At 43.3% G+C, this 22,147-nt stretch overlaps 3 protein-coding genes across 3 annotated transcripts; 2 read left to right on the top strand and 1 right to left on the bottom strand.

Moving 5' to 3' along the window:
• Positions 1–254: 254 nt before the first annotated feature.
• Positions 255–4,757, bottom strand: LOC103721173 (boron transporter 4). The gene is made up of 12 exons (XM_008811256.5): positions 4,654–4,757; positions 4,475–4,557; positions 3,926–4,118; positions 3,676–3,814; positions 3,424–3,589; positions 3,171–3,337; positions 2,817–2,990; positions 2,541–2,636; positions 2,327–2,446; positions 1,443–1,765; positions 829–1,129; positions 255–586 (listed from the first exon to the last, which is right to left on the bottom strand). The coding sequence occupies exons 1-12, from the start codon at positions 4,755–4,757 to the stop codon at positions 380–382; spliced, it is 2,073 nt and encodes a 690-aa protein (XP_008809478.3). The 3' UTR covers positions 255–379.
• A 3,343-nt stretch (positions 4,758–8,100) lies between these two features.
• Positions 8,101–14,426, top strand: LOC103721163 (uncharacterized). The gene is made up of 6 exons (XM_008811246.6): positions 8,101–8,350; positions 9,613–9,771; positions 10,954–11,121; positions 11,346–11,503; positions 13,252–13,421; positions 14,202–14,426. Exons 1-6 carry the CDS (start codon positions 8,257–8,259, stop codon positions 14,254–14,256), a joined length of 804 nt encoding a protein of 267 aa, XP_008809468.3. The 5' UTR covers positions 8,101–8,256; the 3' UTR covers positions 14,257–14,426.
• A 2,646-nt stretch (positions 14,427–17,072) lies between these two features.
• Positions 17,073–21,423, top strand: LOC103721157 (EG45-like domain containing protein). The gene is made up of 3 exons (XM_008811234.5): positions 17,073–17,305; positions 17,393–17,693; positions 18,914–21,423. Exons 1-3 carry the CDS (start codon positions 17,194–17,196, stop codon positions 18,918–18,920), a joined length of 420 nt encoding a protein of 139 aa, XP_008809456.1. The 5' UTR covers positions 17,073–17,193; the 3' UTR covers positions 18,921–21,423.
• The last annotated feature ends 724 nt before the right edge of the window (positions 21,424–22,147 follow it).

The raw sequence follows: 22,147 nt of genomic DNA, 5'->3' as shown, positions 1-22,147 counted from the left end.
CAACCACTAAAACTCGAACCATCCGCCATTTCTTGTCGAAAAGCTAACCAACCAATACATGACATGGCTCCGAGGGCAATAGGGCAGGCTTGTCATGGTAAAACCGATGCTTCGCAGTGCCACCTACTTTCATCTTTAGAAATGAGATGTTTCAAGTCTATGGCCATTCCAGGAGGGAATCTCAACCCGGTTGAAGAAAAAAGACACATGAATCTCTGCTGCACGGCTGACTGGTATCCCCTCTCGAATTATATCCGGCCCGGAAACCTTTTATTAGCACGTCGAATCTTGGTTTCCACTGGGTTTGGATACCCCGATTGCTAAAAAATTAAGCACATGCAGGAAGGCTACAGTTCTACGGTTTTCCATGCATGACCTCCTAGCTATCAGCACATGTATACCTATCTGATGCTGCACAATATTCTTGGCCAAGTATTCTTACCTGAAGGAACTTCTCATCGGTGAAACTTTTGGTCCTAATTTTAAGCTCTCCTCTGCTGGTCGTGAGTTCATCCAAAATTTCGGCATCACATAACTCATGATCGCTGTCCGCACCTTCTGACGGAGAATATTCCCCCTCGAGGGCCTGCATGGGGGAAAGCATGTCGTTGAAAGCCTAAAAATATTTATCACGCGGGTGCAAACAGGTACGTACGGCACAATGGTGGCGATTAATTAGGTACAAAGAGGGGTTGGAAGTGTCTGAGAATACGATCAGACGTGCGAGAATCCAATTGTGCAGCCCACGAAGGAGCATGCCTCACAAATTTATCAGGGTTTCTGCACCAACTACAGCACGAGCATACCAAGAAGCAGGAAATGGCTTACCCGAAGTGCGATGCTTGGGCGGTGGATTGAGAAGCTGGGATGGCGACGAGGGGCTCCAGCTACTACCTCATATTCGGCTGCGTCCAGTTCCCACAAGTGATGCGGGTGAAAGAACTTTGGGAGGACGTGCTGTCTGATGCTAATTAGCAAGAAGAATGGCAGCGGAAACAGAATTCCGGCTACAGGTATCCATGTCAGGCCAAAGCAGAGCAGGAAATATGCTAATTGGAACATCGTGAAGCAATTTATTGCTCTGAAGGGGACGGACTCGACAAATGGAGCATGTTCGCCTTCCAGAACCCTGCCAGCAGTTACAGGAAACCCAAACCCGATGGAATTATATAACGCTTCTAACGAAGGGTGGATATGAAATAAACAGAGTTTATCTTCTGGAGACTCAAAAAGCTGACAGAATCTGGTATTTCAAAATTTTGCAGGACGATACTTATGTTTACTGCATCAAAGACGAGGCCTGGTGAATAAGATTGCATCGGACGAACTCACAAAAAAGTTATTCATCCATATATTCTTGCACTCGTACAACCGGGCAGGATGGATGATGAGGCTGCTGCATGCTCAGGGTCAGGGGAGGGGAGCAAGTGCAGGAAACTTACTTGAAACGCCGACCAGGAGTGACAAACAGAAGCTTTATCCTCTCCCAGAACTGACTCCCAGGGAGGCTATCGACGGCCATGTAAGCAAAATATCCCCAGAGAATGGACGTGGGTATCTTCTGGATGACAGGCATAGCTCCAAGACAAGCGCCCACCAGGATGGACTGGCACAAGTTGGTTACTCTCTGCTCGTTGACCCGAACAGGCAAATGAGCATCTACGGGTTTCTCAGGGTCAAATTTACCTTCATGTTCTCCTTCACCAGCTTCATTCTGCATAACCGCGTCCTTCAAGTCCTTCAACTCCCTATCTATCGACACGGCCTGCATAAGAGGTGGTCATATTAAAATTCATTAAGGGATTGCTGCAATGTCAATCAACCGGAGATCTCAGTTTACATTCCCCCGGCACATTACCTTCTTCTTCTTCTGCTTCTTCTCTCTCTCTCTCTCTCTCTCTCTCTCTCTCTCTCTCGTGCCAAAAATCAGGCCGAGGCTGGGACGGAACCCAGCGACAGTGCCTTTACCAGCTCAATCAGTTTGCACGCTTGAGAAACATCTATTCTTAACTCATTAAAAAGAAAAATAAACTAGTTTTGCTGATCATTAAAGGTCGGAATATAGAGGAGCACGGAAACTAATCCCGCTATATTGATTTATAAGCGGATAGAAAAGATATGGACTGGGGGGAATTCTGAAGATATATCAAGGAAAGTAAAGTGGAAAAGCGCGATACTTTCAACAACAGGTCTAATATCACTTTTAACTATAGCTCCTGAGACTGAATCATGAGCCATGATATTATCGCAATAACTGCACACCTCACGGGGCAAGGATTAACCGGAGACATGTTTACGGCCTTTATCATGGGATCTCATTACTTACATGTTTATGACCTTTGCCCATTTCTATAAACACGTCTTGCATCTTGCCATATATCTCTGATCTGCTAGCATGCTGTTTTATGCCTTCCCTTGCAGTCTTGACCATCTTCTTGTGTATCAACTGCAAGTCCGTAGTCATAAACGGTAAAAAAAATAAAAAAAAATAAAACAGAACGATGAAGCTGCGGGCATAAATTCTTCCAACGTATGCACACCTGTCTCTTGAGTACGGCTAGGCTCTTGGTATGCATGGGTGACTGCGGCAGAACCCCATTTGAAGGAGGGATTCCAAGCAACCCACAAATTAAAACCTACAATTACAAATTTAATGAGGCGGCAGTCTGACCATCTTTTTTTTTTTTTGTTAAATAAGTCTGACCATCTTTACGCGAGAAAGAAATAATAAGCTTATAATAAGCACGCTTCTGATAAGTGCTGCCAATTTTGAAAGATACAAATTGATGGAAAGGTACAAGAGAGGAGCCACATGCCATGAATCCGAGAACCAAGATGTCATAATGGTAAGCTGAAGGATTTTGGAGGTTGAATTCTTTTTGCTGAGCCATCTGTGAAGCCACACTGTGGTCGAAAAAATAAAGGCCCGCAACCATCACGGCAGGTACTATGGCGGCAAATATGTAGACCAGCGGAACCGACAGCAAATCCTGCAATTATTTACGAAACAAATCATCTCAGTTTGCGAAAGCCGGAAAACCCGAGCATGGTACGAAATAACAAAGCATATGAAGGCAGTCTGTGGAATGTATATATATATACACACACACAAGTTGAGTACTGAAGGAATTAAACGAGACATATGAGGACAGGGATCGGCATAAGCATACCTTCGCAACGGTCCAGTGCTGCAGCGATTTGGGTTCCCATGGAAGTGGACTAAAAAGCCTCCTAGGAACCCCAGAAGGAACATCGTTCGGGACCGCATAGGACAGTGCTGTCCACACCAGAACCATAAAGGTAACCCCATACTCCGCCATGAAGCTTCTAAACCAGCCTGCATTCAGCAGTGACGAACTCTTCGTACGTATATGAGGAAAACTTTAGCAGGAGGTAGGAAGTCCCGCGGGTTGTTTCACAAACCTGTGCCGCATCGCCATGTCCCTGCCCTTCTGCTCTTTAAAGCAGTATACAGCAAGCCGATTGAGAATATGATCCCCAGCAATCCATTCGTGTATCGCCATTCAAACTGCTGCACTGGTACCCTCGGGTCTTCGCCTTCCGATGTGCTAAACTCACTCACTACTCCCTGCGACCATGAAAAGATTTTCATTTTTATTATTCGATTTGATGTGCTGAAGTACGTACTTTACTTCTTCTGCCATTATACTTTACCTTGATGGCTTGTTGGATGAAGAGAACCGAGATTAGCATCCCAAAAAGTTCATCTGCAATCCTAGTAAATCTAACAATAACAGCACCGGCATTAAAAATAGAAAGAAGAACCAAGATGCACGCTGTCCAGATACAGACCCTGCATTAGATAAATGTAACCATAATCAAGTAAGCGAACAAGAAATCTTGAACGAGTGCGCGTGCATGCGTATGTGTGTTTGCATCTGTGCTTCGAATTTATTCGCATTACCATCCGCTCCAGGCTAAAAACAGATGCGGTCCAAGATCTGGACGGCCTTTGGCAAAATCGTACAAATAAGAATACATTATGACGGTGGGCTCTGCAACTCCTAGAATCAACATGGGCTGGCCACCGAGTATTGAGTGGATGATACCACAAACAGCAGTAGAAGTTAAGGTTTCCACCGTGCCAAGCGTTCCATCTACAAGAAGTTACCAGACAATTTTCTCAATATCAAGGCATCATTAATTCTATGCAATCTACGAGCAACTAAAGTTAAGTTTGCGTTTTTGGAGAGGTCATTCCATGCACCATGTGGCTGTGCACGCAGCCAATCTCAGCTGCCCCCCATTCATCCATCAAGTGCTCGATTTGGTGCACCGCTTGTAATTACCGCTGTGCATGCAGGGCCGCGTGGTGCACACGGTATGGGGAATATTTTCTCATATTTCTGGCTTGAACGCCCGCTGGTGTAGGATATATTTGAGGCTATATTGGTTCTATCAAAAGATGTCTGGCTATATTGGAAATTTTACTAGTAAAATGTAGATTGTTCACCTGTGTCCTTCATTAACTGCTCTCCAAAGGCTATGACAGGAAGAGCAGAAGCAAAAAAGACATACAAAGTAGGGGCCAATATCCTGATGGATGAACAACCAAGTTATCATGAACCAAATAAAGGTTAGAATCCTAATCATCGGAATGTAAAGAAAAAAATTGTTATCTATTGGACGTACCTGCAGCCTGAATTGAACCCACCAATCCAATCTTGCTTGTAACACGATACTCTTCCTTTGACGTCTTTAATAACACCTCTGAATGGAGCTCTAATGGGATCCATCTTTCTGGAGAGAAGAACGAGGAAGGACCAGCTTTGGCAGCATACATATTACAGAAAAGCGAGAAGTAAGAAAAAAAAAGAAAGAAAGAAAAACCTAAGAACAAGGCCTCTCGTACGTAGTATAATCTGTTAATAAAAATCAGCTTCACAATGACAGTAACCAATGAACTGCGTGCAGAAATTTTGCAGTTACATGGAGAAACTTTGGCAATTAAAAAAATTAAAAGCTTATTTACATATTTCTATAAGATTAAGCTAAAAATTCTGTAAAAATCGGACTTATTCGCCTATATAGCTTTATTTTTCAAGAATCTGTCCAAACCCGACTCAGATCCTAGTCTTTGAGTTGCAGGAGAAAAAAAATCTACTTGTGGGATTTAGGCTAGGTGGCATCTGATTGATATAGGGCGATGCTTAAATGGACGGCCTAGTTCATGAATCTTATAGAATTTTCAGTCCAATTTTATAAAAATAGCTAAACATGCTTAATTTTTTTTTTTTTGAAAAAAAAAAACTTAGTCAATTGCTTCCACTTTATCAATAACGTCAACAAAAAAACCAGGATTGCAGCAAATTGCATAAGAAGCAGCAGAGAGTTACTCTTTGATATTAACCCGTTCCATCCTAAGGCAACAACCAAAACATCAACCCCAATGAATAAATAAATAAATAAAGACAAACTAATAAACGAAGGAAACGTAGATTTGGAAGCAGATATATTTAGATTTTCGAAACAAGAAGAAGATTCCATCAGGGCTACCTGGTACTTCAATGCCAATCCGAGAATCGAGATGGATGACTTTCGAGACTAGATGACGAAAATCGAGATGGAGAGGTTGGGGAGGAGGACGAAAAGTTATATGAAGACAAAATGGATGCGTTGTTTTCTCTCGTCTTGAAATGATGAGTATTCCTGTCGCCGGCGGCCGCGCGGAGAACCACGCGAGACGGAGCCGGTTATCGCCGGAGAAGGGGCGGGTCCCCCTCCCTTCCCCCTTGGTCCTTGGTTCCGGTCGGTTCCGAAGCAAGAGGGAGGGGAGACGCATGACCCCCGCCTGTTCAAAAAGGACCCCAAACCCGGGAGACGTGGTGGGTCCCGCGTCCTTCGCGGCAGTTTTTTACGACGGCGGAGTCCCGAACGTAGGAGCCGTTTGATTTAACTGAATCCACGGGGAGCTCAGCATGCAGCAGTTCACGTGCTAGGCTGGAGGAATCGACCAGCTCCGTCGATCGAAGGTTTGTTTCTCCTCTACTTGACCTTCTTATTCTTTTGCACATGTTTTTTATGGATTGTTAAGAGGTTTATTCGGTTACCAACTCATTGCAAAGAACAGTATTTGCCATTCGCTTCAAAGAAATGGGTGGTTCCAAAAAGAATGCTTCATCTCCCTCTCTCCTTTCTTCTATATGTTTTTTCTTTAGTAATCAAAGTTGATTGAAATGCCTATTGTCTTGCGAGTTAGGCATTTTGATTTCTCAGAACCATTTCTTTTTTAAGAGATCCCATTCTTTCAAATTTTTGTTGTCATATATATATATATATATATAGTGTCAAAAATAATTTTAGATTTATTTATTCATTTATTTGATACTAAGATAATTCATATAAAGGAATAATGTGCTTGAATTATATGATCAAGCCACAAATGCGGATATTAACTAAAATTACATATATGTAGGGATACACATGCATGAGAACACATGTACATATTAATGTATGTATATATGAAAAAGAGTCCCAGTGGTCCCCGAGTTTTCACCGGATTTCATATTTGAGTTGTTCATAAAAAGCTCAAGTTTGACTTAAATTTAATTAAATAGGCTGATTATTGCGGAACAGTCTAAGATGGAGCAAGAGCAGTGCTACGGTAGCTCTGGAGGAGTCCATCAGAGTAGTTACTCAGGTGTCTTGCACCGATCACTTTGCTGCATTGCGACGCATTCAAAGGGCAAGGCTTGGCTTGGGTGAGCTCTACTCACCCAACTGTAGAGGTGATCACGGGTCTTCTGGCCCGCCCGGCCCGGCCCGGCCCGAAATTTTTCGGGCTTGGGCATTGAAAAAGGGCCCGTTGGTCGGGCCTGGGCAAGAAAAGCGGCCCGACCAAAAAAATCGGGCCGGGCCTGGACACTTAAAAAAAAAGCCCGATTCGGCCCGGCCCGACTATAAAATACTGATAATATTTTTTAAAAAAAATAAACCCTAAAACTAAAACTAAATCCTAAACCCTCCCCTCCCCTCGCTGAGAGCCGCCGCGACCAACCCCCCACCCAACCCCCCCCCCCCCTCCCCCAAACCCCCCCCCCCCCTTTCCGTCGCTGAGAGCCGCCGCCGCCCCCCTTCCTTCGCTGAGAGCCGGCGCCCCCCCTTCCTTCGCCGAGAGCCGCCGCCCCCCCTTCCCTTCGCTGAGAGCCGCCGCCCCCCTTCCTTCGCCGAGAGCCGCCGCCCCCCCTTCCCTTCGCTGAGAGCCGCCGCCCCTCCTTCCCGTCGCTGAGAGCCGCCGCCCCCCCTTCCCTGGCTGAGAGCCGCCGCCCCCCTTCCTTCGCTGAGAGCCGGCGCCCCCCCTTCCTTCGCCGAGAGCCGCCGCCCCCCCTTCCCTTCGCTGAGAGCCGCCGCCCCCCTTCCTTCGCTGAGAGCCGGCGCCCCCCCTTCCTTCGCCGAGAGCCGCCGCCCCTCCTTCCCTTCGCTGAGAGCCGGCGCCCCCCCTTCCTTCGCCGAGAGCCACCGCCCCCCCTTCCCTCGCCGAGAGCCGCCCTCCCTTCCTTCGCCGAGAGCCCGACTCGGAGAGGGAGAGGTGGGGGGGGGGGGGGGGGGAGCGGGAGAGCTCGGAAGTTCCGAGTCGGAACTCGGAGAGGGAGAGGTGGGGGGGGGGAGCGGGAGAGAGGGAGGGAGGTCGGGTCGGGCCTATCCGGTTGGGCCTGTCGGGTCGGGCCTGGGACCAGATTTATAAGGTCGGATCGGGCCTGGACAAAAATTTAAGCCCGACAGTCGGGCCGGGCCGGGTCTGGGCATAGCCATCGGGCCTAATTTCTGCTGTGGAGCCCGGCCCGAGCCCGGCCCGATCCGGGTTTTGATCACCTCTACACCCAAGTAAAGAATAACTAAATCAGTGTCCGTGGCTGTTGTCTCATTTGGGCTAAATCAGTTGCCCGTAGAGCAACCGACAGTGACCGATGGACTGATGGGACCCTTTTGTGGTTGCCCATTCAACAGCCAGTGGCCGCCGGCGTGCACTCAATTAAGCCCACAAGTACTGGGCCGGGCAACCACCAAAGTGCTGGTGGGCCTTAACAATTCGCAGCGAATCATCAATTTATTCCCGACTTCGCATCAAATCTGATCCTCCTTCGTATCATCAATTTAACCGGCGCACATTTGGATTTTTTCGTGTAGGAGACCAACGCCGCAAAGTTTCAGGATCCAGCTACCCGCCTCTAAGATCGGCGATCGCGGCCCGTCGGTCGGTCGCTCGAGAGGGGAGAGGCTCGATAGATAGAGGGAATGGTTCCACCGCGGCTTCTCCTTCCATTTCTTGGTCATCTTCTTTTAATCTCCCACCTTGCTCCGTCGATCTCAGCCGATCTCTCCTCTCATGGTAACGTTGAAGGAGACCTAATACCTTCTTCTTCTTCTCTTCTTCTTATCTGGTTGGGAATTCATCTGGTCCTGGAGTCTCTCTCTCGTCGCTAGTGCGATCTTGTAGTCAGATTTGTAATTTTGGGTTTATGATTTGGATTTCTTTCTGACGATCTTGCTCTTTGGCTCAAATCTGTTCGGCTGTTTTACTCTTTAGCTAAAATCTGTTCGATTATGGCGTAATTCAACGGCTATTCTGGTTTGACATTCCCTTTTCTTGTCTCGCAAAAAAAATTCCTTTTCGTTGTATCAAAAAAAAAAAAAAAAATCATTTTCTTGTTCTTCTCAAACCGTGAAGTTGTCTGGGCCTTCCCAACTTGGTATCTTTTATTTCGAGTGCGATCATGGAGTTAGTTTCGACAATTTAGGGCTCATGATTTGAGCGTCTCGCGGCATCAAGTTTGCTGGCGATCATGCACTCCCGTAGAGGAAGCTGTTATTCAGTTGTGGATGCCTGTTTCTTGGCTCCAATTCGCACAATATTGTGTGAATCAAGTCTTTTCTTGTTTGTAATGCCCTTTCCTCGTTTTTTTCTCTTTCTGAGGGTTTTCCCTGGTTCTCTTGTTTTGATATAGCTATTTGTCATTTTAAGTGCGATCTTGTTTTCAGCTTTGTAAAATCGAGGTTCATGATTTATTTCTCTCGACATCCTCTTTTGCTTGTGACGTGTCCTACAGGAGGGTAAACTACGGTCTTGTTTGTAATTGCTTTGTTCTTGGCACAAATTTGTTGAATCATCGGGGAACCATATAGTGTTCTTTTTGTTTTTAAGTTAGGGATTTTGATCTGTGGCACCTCGTGTTGTATGATTCCGCGAAATTCAATATATTAATTGATCATCTTATCAAGTAAACATCAAAACTATGCTTGAAACTGGGTATCATGTTCATATGGTTTATTTTTTTGTGGGTTGTTCTACTACTAATCTCTCAAGATGTGTCGGGAGCAGAATTCTTACTTTATTCCAATTCATAGTTTTTTTTTTGTGGGTTGTTCTACTACGAACCTCTCAAGATGTATCAGGAGCAGAATTCTTACTTTATTCCAATTCAACTGTATCTCTTGTTTATTTTTAAGAACAATGACATTGATCTATTCCAAGGAAGCAAGCATTTCATTTCCATATATTTGTTAAATTTGTGATAGTGGACTTAATGTTTCATTCGATGTTACATTTTTTTATGTTAGTTACCTCATGGATGTTGCATCCTCAAATTGTAGGGTGCTACTGGACTGAATCATGTCAAAGCAAATGGCTTGGAGGATGTGGTGCAGGTTATGTCATAGCTGATCAGTCAGACAACTGCAATGGTCTTTGTGAAGAGTCCAGTTACCCACCATGCCTTCCTTTCCATACCCATTTCCATTGTTGCAAACCAGGTGCGCCGAGACTTATTTGTTTATATGTGTTTAAGTGACACAAGATGGCCATGCTAATTTATTAATATTGTTAAAGTATGTGCAAATTAGTATTGAACTTTAGCAGATTAACATGTTTGGCCTTCTATGACATGGATGCAATTATTGTTGGAAGACGATGACTTTAAAGTTCTATAGTTGGAAAGTTGTATATGTTGCAAGGAATAAAGTATGCATCTTTTATCCTATAATCCTACCTGCACTTTCACATAATTTGCATAATATAAATCATTCTAAACCTCTAATATTTGCTAAAAAGGATGCCAGCATTAACAATTGACCAATGGAAAAAAAGGCATTCATTTATTCAAAAAAATATGCTTAGTCTCCTTGCCTCATGGGTTTGATCGTTTCAATATTTTGTTAATCAGAATGTACTTTCCAGCAATATTTGCTCCAAGATTACATCCCTTTACATTTTTCCTATTGAAGATGAAATCAGAGTCTTGTATAACAGATTGCTTAATTAGCCAGCACTTCACTCTCTACACGGCAAGATGTGATTTTCTTTCTCAATCATGTTTCAACCAAAATTTGGACCAAGATATCTTTTTAATGATTTGATATCATAGATTGCCTTTTCCTTGTACCTTTAATGCCATAAAATGAGGATTCATTGCATTTACACATCACTTTCCAATAAGTTGACGTGCCATGATGAAAAAGTTTGAGACATCAATGAACCATTCTTTTATTTGCATGAACCCTCCTGAGCATGTTTTCTATGTGCATTTCCCTTTTTACGTACCTTCAGCCATTATATCAAGTTCTTTTTTCCTACTCCATACATGAGTCTGGTCTAGTATTTTTTTAGGACTAAAAGTAACCAGACTTGCTTTAGACAACTAAAAGAAGAGATCATGGTGTAGAAAACAGCTTTTTTTTTTCATGTTTGTGTGCGTGCATGCACCTTAATAGCAGTTATCAAACTTTTTCAAGCATGCCATTATATTTTTGTATATGTGTGCTAAATGTAATTACCATTTCTAATTCGATTTTTTTGTTAATTGTATGTCTTAAAATTGTTTAGCGACCTTGAATACAATAGGTGAAAATGGGATTCCTTAGTTCAGATCCCTAGAGCCCCAAAATAAACCTTTCTTCTTATATGTAATACCTTGTCTTTTGCTTTCTTATAAGCAGAAAGTCCAAGGGTAACAAATAGGTGTGCAAGATGCCAGATCAAGTTGGACTTTGGCAGTGAGTACATATGTTGCACTGATTGCTCAGATCCTTACCTAATTGACAAGAGTAGCAAATTGGGTTATTGTAAGAGTGGTGCAGAGTTAGCCAAGCAGTTAAAACCCCAAGGTAAATATCATATGCATTTTTTTTTCTATGCTCCCGCTATGTTGAAAATACCTTCCTTTCCTCCCAAACTGACGTAATGCAAACATTTTTACTTGTTATCTTGAATTTAGAGCTTCATGGTGTGTGTTACCTGTTTGTCATACATGAAATCCATTGAAAAAATTATGGCAATTTTATCTTTAAATGCAACATTTTTTTTATGCAATACTTTTTGACCCTTGCAGAAATTTTCAAGTGGGTTGCTGGGCCATGGATGAAATGCTCTTCTCCTTGTGATGGTGGAGTTCGTTATCGAGATGTGGGTTGTTTTGGATCCATTGATTATGATGCATCCATCAAACACTATCCAGTAGATGATAGCAGATGTTCTGCAGAAGAAATGGTCAGTCAAAAATGTGTTCATGTTCATTAAGGCTTTGTTACATAGTCATAATTTTTCATTTTTTTTTCATGTCATGTTTATGAATCTAACAATTCATTTACTTATTAAAATTCATCAAAAGTTCAGACAAAACATCATATAAACTTGACACAATGTTCTGGAAGAATAAGAGGAAGTAAATGAGGCAAAATTGATGGAAGATCATGAAACTCATTCAAGAAAAGCCAAATTTGTGGTAATTTATATTGATAACAAGCATAATACCAATTCTATTACTAATATGAATAATACTAGCAATAGTGATGAAGCAGAAGAGATGGTTTTGACATGCTGCCAGCAACAATTGGATTTTCAGTGGCATATAATAAAAGGAGCTGATGGTTGATTTTGAAAGGTTGTAAGACTCATAATGTTTGAATATGACAGGATTTTTCAAATTCCATATTGACATGCCCAAGATGTTTTAGATCTAGAAAATCATGAAATCTATCCTGGGCAAGGAATAATGACACTACTTTATCTCCTTTATCTATTGTTTTTTTTTGGTTTGATTCTGTGTTGTGGCTGGGGTTTTGAACTTTAATAGCAAGATTTTTTCTACAAACATCAGACATGTAAGTGAAACTGACAAGTTTCTCCATCTAGATGGGGATAATTGCCAGCATGTGAAGTATGTTCCTTTCTTGAGATTACATTGATAATGTAATTGTAATCATAGTCAACATGCCTTGTTTCATCCATTTACAACCAATTTCACTATTCTCTTTTGAGCTCTACCCTTTCTTCATTCATAGTGTTAAAACTAAAATAGGTCATTCAAGATTCTCTCATATGTTCTACAGAAATTCCTTCAGTTCTCTCTTCTGAGAATTTTTCCTGGCTCGTTATAAGAAATCCGGGCTATGTTATTTGTAATTTGTTTACCTGATCTAATATCTTATTTCATAATTCTCAGAAGAGAACTGTAAACGTCATTTCTGTATTGCACAATTCTGGTGTAACATCACCAAAGAACCTCTTGCACATTTCTTTTTCCCATCTTAAGTGTTTATATAGATTAAGTTTAGATTCCTCTTGTTAAAATAAGAACTAGGTTTTATGGTTGACCTCATCCCTTGCAAAAGTGTTTAGTTTACTAATATCTTTTTCAGTCAATATTTTTGAAGCTACAAAATGTTGGAGCTACATCTATATCTAAAGGACATTATCATCCAAAGAGCCTCAAATTATGGCAGAAGTATGTTGCATTCTTGTATAGATGCAATTGATCCATGAATAAGAAAATTTACATACTCCAGATCCTCAGTATTCTGGGCACATCGATCATAGGTTGGACAAATTAGAAGGATATCAACAAGATAGCTTGCTTCTTTTGGATTTTCTTTCAATGAATATGGGGTTGTGGAATTGCTTTCTATATAAAATCCAGAAGATTCCTTCAAGTATTCTGTTACCTTTTATAAATGCTTATAATAATCTGATACTGGTGCAGAGTGGAGTATAGACAATGAAATTAGATTGCTTCCTCTGCCTCATCTCAAAATTCATTCTGCCTGTTGTTTCCCAGCCTCATATCTGATGTAAGACTTGGTGTCCTGGTGTAATAAAATAGGGCACTGAAATCTGTAAGGGTTCCATAAGGGTGTGTAATTCATGTATCCTCTTCTTTAGGTGCTCCGTCATATACCAAGCTCCATCATACAATAGCACATGTTCCTTGTCTCATCATTCTCTTGGTTGTGTGGCAGCCTGCTAGACAGGAACCTTGCAATCTGCACAGCTGTGCAGACTTCAGCATCAGTGATTCAAATAATGGTGAGCAAAGGGGGATGTCAAGATGGTTGGTTGTATTATTTGTTCTTCTTGGACTTCTTTCCATCGGAGGGCTTGGCTTTGCAGGCTACACTTATTACAAGCGGTATGTATTTACCGAGCTATATCTTTATCTCTATAAATTATTGAATATTAGAATCTTCTTGTTATGCAGAGGTTTACCTTTAGTGGAGGGCCAGCTACTTCTTAATTTTACTCCACTTTACAAGCAGTCTGTTGCTCATTAACTGACAATTGTAATTTGTATGGAACATTAGCTATATATTCTTTTTAGTATTCTTATTAATTAATTATGAGGATGCCCCCAACCTACCCCACCCACACCCCCCCCTTCTCTCCTCAACCCACCCACCAAAAAAAATAAAAGAGATGGGAAAAGGGATAAGAGTAAAAAGATTTGCATGTACCGGGGAGCATCCATCCAAAAAAATTTAAATGGCAGCCCTTGGATCAGAAATGGAAGTAAAACCATGAGGGACGTTTTTCTTTTCCTGTATCACATGCATCAGGAGTGGATCAGGTTTTTGACACCTTTCCACTTGAACTCATTTTGGAAGTGGCCTATGATCTGAAGGCGTGGTTATGGTGTCATTCATCTGAAGCAATGCAATGACTTGTAATCTGATGAGCAGGTGGGAAGGCCTCTCATGAAAATGATAATGGCCACCTGATAATGTTGCATGAGACCACGCTGGTCATTCATTCATTGCAAGATTGTATCAACTGGTTTGGTACTTGGATTGATAGAAGGTTCTAGGATGCTAGAATTGAAATAAGTAGCTCCAAACGTCTGATGTGATGCATCATTTCTTTGATCAATTTGCTTACAATATCTCTGAGCCTTTTTCTTTGTTGTTTGCAACAGGAGAACCTCAACCCCAAGCGGCTTTGTGTATATCATGCTTGAAGGATATTCTTGAAAGATTGATTCATTTCTGCTCAAGGGGAGCAGGCATTGTTTGTTCTTTGTTGTGTCATATTCGGAATATTCGTGTAAGTGGTTACAAGCTGGAGGATGTGCATGATTGTAAAAAGTTTGATTCTCATATCCGAGCTCTTACGTCTTATCAAGCTATACCTTTGGAGCCAAGCTTTGTTCTTTTCTTTTTTTTTTTTTTGTTCGCTGTTTTATTTCAAAGAACCTGGGAAGGGTTTACCATGACGAGAAGGCGGCTTGTTAAGTCCGTCTCTAAATTTAGAAGGTTTGACTTGCAGGCCATATTTGCTTGCTGCCAGCAGTATGAGCTCGGCTGATACTCCAGTCAACAGATTTTGTGCCGATCTTTTCCTCTTTTGTTAATTCTCTTGTAACAACCAGCCTAATCCGCATTTGAAGAAATCGAATCTGGTATCGTTTTCATCTGCAAGAGGCTCTTGTTTAAGTTGTAATCGTTAATCAGGAGAAAGTCTCTTTCTTTCAGTACTGTCTGGAGTTATGATCATGACTAGAGTTGTCTGGTGCTCGAGAATGCAATGGTCTCCTTTCAGTCAATGAGAAAGAGTAACTGGGCTATTGTAGATTGGTGCTGCCTTTACATGCCAGCCAAGCTGACCAGCTTAGCTCTTAGGTCGAGCATTCGTAACATGTCCGCTCATGGCCTGCTTTTGGACAGCAGAGTATATTATCCGGCAGCACTGCGTCTGCTGTGGGAAAGAGCTGAAACAAAACTGATCGGCTAAACGATGTTTTAAGATTCATCAAAGGCCATTGAATCCATTGACTTTTAAAAAATTTTACAGATAAGATAAAAACACTTTTTTCAGTCTGGCTCGCTGCACATTCTCTCTCTCTCACACACTTCTCCTCCGTGCGATAATCTCTCACTTCACCTCCATGCGGTCATCTTCACTCTATTTCTCAAAGGTGGTTTGTGAGAGCGGATCTTAACATCGGCATTCAAGTAGGCTCGAGCAGATCTTAACATCGGCATTCAAGTAGGCTCGAGCAGATCTTAACATCGGCATTCAAGCAGGCTCTTGATCTGGTCTTTGGCCCTTGCACATTATCATTAGAAATGTACGGTGGTAGCTGCATTCTGGTACAGCAAATGTCATGGTGACCGATTTTGCATCAAACATCAACCATCCTTTCTTGGGATAAGCCTAAAGCCCTGGAGTACTGGTAAGCTGGGGTTTCTGATGCTCGATGGTGACTCCTGGCAAACAAACAAGGTGCAATTAGAGGATGTACTTTTCTCCAAAGATTACTTGACATGCTGGTCTACTGGGGCAATTGGAATTCTACGACAGAAAGCAGCTAGTTGTTTACCGTTATATGCGGAGTTCACTTTCCATTGGATATGACGATGTTGTGGCACATTCCAAGCCACATGGATGGAACGAATAAGCGCGCCGGATGCAGCGGCTCCGGCGGGAATTTAGGCGATGGACCAGCCGCTAACCGTGACAGGATGTATGCTCTTGTCACACATTATGCCGCTTGGCACGTTCTATTTCTAGAGGGATGGACCAGCTACCCACTCTAATCTCTATCTTCCATCTTCCATCTGTTTGCACACATCGTGCGCGAAAAGTACGACCCGAACCCTTCAGCTGCAGCACAAATTGGTCTCTTTCTTTTTGTTTTTCTTTTTCTTTTTTATATAATTTACATTGGCTCCTCACACACGACCGATGAAGATGCAACCCAAAAAGTTAGAAGGAATAAGTCTGCAGAGTTTCACATGGGGCCCAACACCTTTTACCTGTCATTTTTTATCGTGCCAATGCCAGACGCGATGCACATCGCACATGAGAATCCCATGGATGAAGTCGGATCCTCTAATGATCCCAGCTTTGAGGATCCGATTCTGCAATCACGACCATCTGTGTACGATGCAATGGTAGTTGTACAACGGGTCTTTTGTATCGCATGCTAGTTGTTTCATCTACAGCACTCGATCTTGCTGCATTATGATCATCATATAATATATGGACGATTATGATTGCAAAACCAGATTGTCAAGTTTAGGATCAAACTTGAGAGGATCCAAACTTTGAGTATTGTAAACTTTTTTGATCTTGGATGGATACATGCCGACTTCGAGCTCATTGTCAAGAAGGTGTGGTGTCGTGGACAACATCACTTGGTAGAGATTGCAGGGATATATTTAAGCTGGAGAAACAATAATTTGCAAAGCTATTAAACCCTGGATGAAACCAACTAGACCAAGAAACAAACTCACCAATCGTTAAAACATTAAAAGTTAAAAATATATAAAATAGTTATAAAATAAGAAAAAAATATAAATATTGAAAAAAATTTGTTTCACGTATTACTCTTTTGATCATATAGATGCATATTCTAAACTGGTCTTTAATTGGAATATTAACATAAAATATTATCCCCCATCTATATATCTTCTAAAAAAATTGCAACGAGTACTATATATAATATAGAAAAATATTTAGGCTTTATTGATACTTTATTTTGATTAGAATAGTAAAGTATAAAAAAATATCCAAAAATGAAATGGAATAAATTAACTTTAATAAAGAATTCGTTAACTTTTTTTTTTTTGATGGAAAGAAGTAGTTTTTGAAAATATCAAAATCTCGAACTCCGGTAATTTGTTGCGTCATTAATTTCGGAGGGATCCCGGTGGAACCTAGTTGCGGTTGCTGACTGGTCAAGCCAAATATATTGAAAAAAAATACAACCAAATCCAAGATGGTATGGATCGTTGGCAGGACGGTTGGCAACAATTATGACTGAAACTTATAATAATGCTCGCAGAGAAGCCATCTCGATCTCTTCCAAGGCGACTCTCTTTCGTCCTGATAATAATAATAATAATAATAACTGACGCATCCGAAGCAATCTCCGGTCATCTTCTCTGGAAAGGCCTCGGTCGCCGATGTGGACGCCTCCGCCGCTCCTGCTCCCATGGCTCCTAACCTTCCTGCTGCTCCCCATGCCATCCCTTGCTGAAGTCGGCACCGCCTCCTTCTACGGACCACCGTATCTCCGTAAGTGCCACTGCCGCCCGTCGCCACCATCGATTCCTTCGCCAGCTGCTGCCCTTTAATCGTTCTAGCTCTGTCTCTCTCTAACAGCTACCGCATGCCACGGGAGCGACGAGGGCCAGTTCCCGGCAGACAATCTCTTCGCGGCCGCCGGGCAGGGGATATGGGACAATGGCGCGTCCTGCGGGAGGGAGTACTTGGTGAGATGCCTCAGCTCAGCCACGCCGGACGCGTGCGCCGGGGGCCGGACCATCCAGGTCGCGATCCTGGATCAGGCCGCCGCACTGAATTCGATGCCTTCGAGGAATGGGACCACCATGGTTCTATCAACCACTGCCTTCAGGATGATAACCCAGCAGTCGGTAGATGTCATCAACATCGAATTCACCCAGTAAGATTCCTCTCCTCCTCCTCCTCCTCCTCCTCTGACTTCTTTTTTTTTCAGAAAAAACAAAACAAAAAACAAAAACAAGCTATACAAGGCCTCGCAGTTGGTGCGGATCTCCAGCGACCCCTTCTAGCCAAGAAATAATTAATTAATGTTAATCTCCTCTCAAGACTGTACGTACGCAACATCTAATTAACCAACCACTTGACCAATATGATATATCTAAATGCTTCACCGGACGCTGTGAAATGAATTTCCATATCCTCGGTCTTCGCATAAGCAGGTGTTAGATATATAAATATATGTGATCTAATTACTTGTCATCGCTTAACATTTATAAAAGCAGTCGCCTAGGTACTTTTGGCTAGTCTTTTAGAATGAGATTATAAGGTTGTGATAGAAGGGTCCTTTGGTTTGGATGGCATCAGAGTAAAGTTGCCTAGGTACGTCAAAATGAGACTGTCTTGCTTCATTGTTCGAAGATTTTTGTTTTTCAAGCGCATGCGGTGTTCTAAGATTGCGCGTGCTTAATGGCATGCAACACTTCGGCTTCATGGGTTGGCATAATTATAGGAAGCATCTCAATGCGAATCTACGTTCAACTCCAGCTGTCGCTGTTTTTCGTTTGAGTTGGCACATATATATATGATGCTGTTAGATCGCTTGTGCATGCTGATTCCAGGGATGCGAGTAAAACTGCTTATCGTACTAGATGCGAACCAGGCAGTGGATCTCCATTGCATCTTCTAGCACTTTTATGATCTCGCTGCTGAACAATCTACGTTCCCGAGTAGCTTGAAGGATTTTTTTTCTTTTTTTAATCATGATCATTCTTAAGGAAGTGGATCTTGAATTGTAATGTCTTGGAATTCTCAAAACAAGCGAAAAGCCAAATCCAAGTAAACCACATGCGCGCAGATGGAGAGAAGTACTATATAAGGCGGCTCAGGAAAGCTATTTTAGCTAATATCATACAACTAGTTGTGATTCAACGATCTGATATTCCTTAATAATATCTTATTGTAAGGCAGCATATATACTTGAATGCGGTGCATCAATCGGAAAGTCTCAAACAGGGTGCTGCATGCAAAGATTCAAGAAACCCTGTTTTTGGAAATGTTTTTTCTTTTTTCTTTTTTCTTTTTTCTTTTCCATTTATTTGCCCTTAATTTTCGATATTGTGGTGTTATATCTGCTCATCTGAATGTTGTTTTATTTTGCAGGGTTTGACATGGGCCGGAGATCGCAGGACCAGACCAATTCTGAAGCATCAATGAATTCATTTAGTTTTTCAAGAAAAACAGCTGTCGATTCTTCTACTCCCCCCCTCCCTCAACTGTGCCATTTATTCTTCCTTTGTTTTTTTTGAGATAAAATTATTCGTCTTCTTTACTTTCTTTTCCTCCTTGCGCCGGCCAGGACTCAGGAGTGAGCGGGATATACTTCCCGGTAATTAACCTCACCTGAACTCCTAAATCTTCCCCACACAGCCCTGCGAAAGCAAGGACTCCGTCCGTCCCAAGTCTCTGAAACGGGCACAGATTTATTTACCAACAAACTTGCTTGTACCTTGAAGCAGATCTCCTGTGCTAATTTTCTTAATTAGCGTAAAGCAAAGCGACGCCTCTGTATTGTTGAAGGCAACCTGCAACTCTGCGAACCAGACGATAGACAGCAACGTTTGACCCGTCTCGTTGAACCCCACTAGTCTGAGAGATTGTTTTGTTGGTTTCGATTCTGGCTTTAGCTGAAAACTTTGATGCCTAAAATACAGTATTTTAACGTGTTGAGGACCGAGGTATGGAGCTAGAGACCAACCCTGCGTTCCAAGTTCCAACCAAATTGTCCAATGCTAATGTCAACCTTAATGTTTGTTTGCCAATCATTTATTGGCGGTGATTGGGATGGATTTGGTTATATATCCATCCAGCTGAAGTAGGTCGACCAAACATTTAGGGGATCGATCAGCAAAAGCATGCGCGCATCTTGAAGAGGATTGTTTTATCTGATGCGGTCCCTTCCAACCCTCGAGGCCGTATCCATCACGTTTCCCTATCTTCCAGAATAATAAAAACCATCGGAATCAAATCGGTTGGCCAGTGCCGCCCGCCCGAATCAAGTCGGCGGCATTCATAAGCAGGCCTTTTTCCACGCGGGATGAGCAAAGGCGTGGTTGAAACGGCTGCATCCTTGGCCCACACGGTTCTGAGCGGACGTTGAAGAACCAGGGGCAAACGCTCCCCGTGCCATTATAAGCGGAGAGGCTGAGGGAATGGCAGATCTTTGGATGCGCCTGTCCATTTCTGCCTTCCTCGGTATCAATAGAATTATATATATAGGCGCACACACAGGAAATCGTAGAGTTTTTCAAAAAGCTAATAATCAAGTCATGAGTAACTAAAAGGAGATCGAGGCAGGTCTCACTGTAGAAAATATGGACTATTCCGGCATTTATATGCCGATGCTAGATAGAAGCATCGGTAATTTTGGTTCCAGTGCCAAAATATGCCAATGCTTTTAAATAGCATCAGCGGTCATGATATTAGTATGACGCTACATAGCGTCGTCAGAGGCCAAATAAAAACGGTGTGATTAGACGACATCTAAAAGCATCGCCGGAGTCCAAATACCCCAACAACGCTTTCTCTAAAGCGTCGTCGGAGTCCTAATAAACCACCCGCCCCTGCCCCCACGACGCTTTCTCTAAAGCGTCGTCAGAGGCCCATTTTTCCGCATCCACCCACAAATACTACATAAAAAAATCATGCATCAATTGTATTTTGACTGACTTTATTTTTATGATCTCCCCCCCTCCTCTCTCTCTCTCTCTCCCGATCTCTAACCTCTCCCCCCTTCTTGTCCGATCCCTAACCCCTCCCGATCCCTTGAGCGAAGAGAGATGAAGAACTTGTGCCGGCGACAAGAAGCTTCGCGATGAAAGGGTAAGAAGACCCGCCTCGAGATGGACTTCGCAGCAACAAGCTTCTTCCGCTGCGGGGCCATGGGTCCTGATGACGAAGCATGGGGAGTCGTCCATCTGAGCGGCAGCCGCCGGTGGGTCCTGGGGCGAGGAGAGAGCCGAGAGGCGGGGGATCGGGATCTTGAGGATAGATCGAGGAGATCGGGCGTTGTTCCTGGGGTCTCGAAGTCGGGCGAGGGCTCCTGGCCTCAGGTACCAGTGGAACCGCTCCTCATTATTGGACGGCGAGGCCTTGGTGTTGGAGCTCCGAAGCCTTCGATTCATCCCTCCCACCGCCCTCCGCGAGATCTCTCCCTACATTGTCTGGTTAAATGCTTTATCTCATTTCGATTCAAGATCTTTCTCTTCTCCCTTCCTTTTCTTTTTTTTTTGTTAATTCAATTTTGTTTCTTTCCCTTGGATTTTACATTTTGGTTTCTAGATTGCTGAATCTTGGACAAGAACGGGAAGCCCCTTCTTTACCTAGTATTCATTGATTTCCACCGAAAGGGCCCAAATCCCAGGCCTCTTGTTGGCCCGCGAGGCTTTGCGGTCCCAAACCCAACACCAAGGTCCAAGGATGAAGATGATGATGGGACGTCTTTAATATGGATAACGCGCTCTCTTCTTGCTCCCTTTGGAGCCACGCCTATGCTACTCCAATATAGGTGCTCGGCGATGAGAAAGAATCAAAGTGTGGGGCTCAATATGAAAGAAAGATGACTCTATTCCAATAAGCAATAAAATAACGAGGACTCTTAGCAAGATCAGGAAGGGATCATGCTTTGCCTAGAACAATCTAAGGGGAGTTGGTTTACCCCACCCTAGCCCAAGCCTTGCAGCCGAAATTTCCACCTAGGGGACCTAAGGGACAACCCTTTACAATGAAGAAATATGATAATTGAAAGATGCCTTGGAAGGGCCCTAATGGCTCCTATATATAGGCCTAATGCCTATGGCTTATTGGCGAAAACAATTCAAAATTGAAAAGCTTCTAAGTTAGCCGCAAGGGGCTCCAACTAAGTTTGGCCCCTTCGGCCATGTGCTGAAATCTTTGGATGCACGGGATGCATCGCCTGGTTGGCTGGGGGCCGCGTCCCGTGCGTGTGCTGCCACTTGTCCGCGGTTGGCCTGATATGGGATCTTTGTTGGTTGGTTGGATTGTGCTCCCGAGCTAGCTGAGACATGGATCCTGGTTGGCCGGGACGCTGGTCTTGGTTGGCCGGGACGCGGATCCAGCTGCTTGCTCTCCCGCGGATCAGTGACTTGGCATTCTGTCCTCCTTTCATCTTGCGACCTGATGCATCTTAACCGCCCATGCCTTTGCTCACCAAATCTCTATGGAAGAGTCCGCGGACTCCTTTGATTCTGCACACCTCCTTCCTTGTTTGGCCCTGCGCTTGCACTGGAATTTCTGCCATGTGGCTCGGCCTGCTGTCTTTGGCCGAGTGCTGCCTTGTTGGGCCTTTCCTTGTTTGTTGCTGCGCGCGGATGATTG

The sequence above is a fragment of the Phoenix dactylifera genome, chromosome 9 (genome assembly GCF_051530095.1).
Source record: "Phoenix dactylifera cultivar Ajwa chromosome 9, Ajwa_hap1_PhDact_Kaust_v1.1, whole genome shotgun sequence".
In the NCBI taxonomy this organism is placed as follows: domain Eukaryota; kingdom Viridiplantae; phylum Streptophyta; class Magnoliopsida; order Arecales; family Arecaceae; genus Phoenix; species Phoenix dactylifera.
This window is presented reverse-complemented; position numbering and strand designations above follow the sequence as displayed.

Coding starts and splice junctions, on each gene's coding strand:
- LOC103721173 (XM_008811256.5), bottom strand. CDS start 4,757: ATGGATCCCATTAGAGCTCCATTCAGAGGTGTTATTAAAGACGTCAAA. Junction 3,338..3,423: donor GACATGGCGATGCGGCACAG/GTTTGTGAAACA, acceptor TGCTGAATGCAG/GCTGGTTTAGAAGCTTCATG. Junction 587..828: donor GCCCAAGCATCGCACTTCGG/GTAAGCCATTTC, acceptor TCCCCCATGCAG/GCCCTCGAGGGGGAATATTC.
- LOC103721163 (XM_008811246.6), top strand. CDS start 8,257: ATGGTTCCACCGCGGCTTCTCCTTCCATTTCTTGGTCATCTTCTTTTA. Junction 11,122..11,345: donor CAAGCAGTTAAAACCCCAAG/GTAAATATCATA, acceptor TGACCCTTGCAG/AAATTTTCAAGTGGGTTGCT. Junction 11,504..13,251: donor GATGTTCTGCAGAAGAAATG/GTCAGTCAAAAA, acceptor GTTGTGTGGCAG/CCTGCTAGACAGGAACCTTG.
- LOC103721157 (XM_008811234.5), top strand. CDS start 17,194: ATGTGGACGCCTCCGCCGCTCCTGCTCCCATGGCTCCTAACCTTCCTG. Junction 17,306..17,392: donor CTACGGACCACCGTATCTCC/GTAAGTGCCACT, acceptor TCTCTCTAACAG/CTACCGCATGCCACGGGAGC.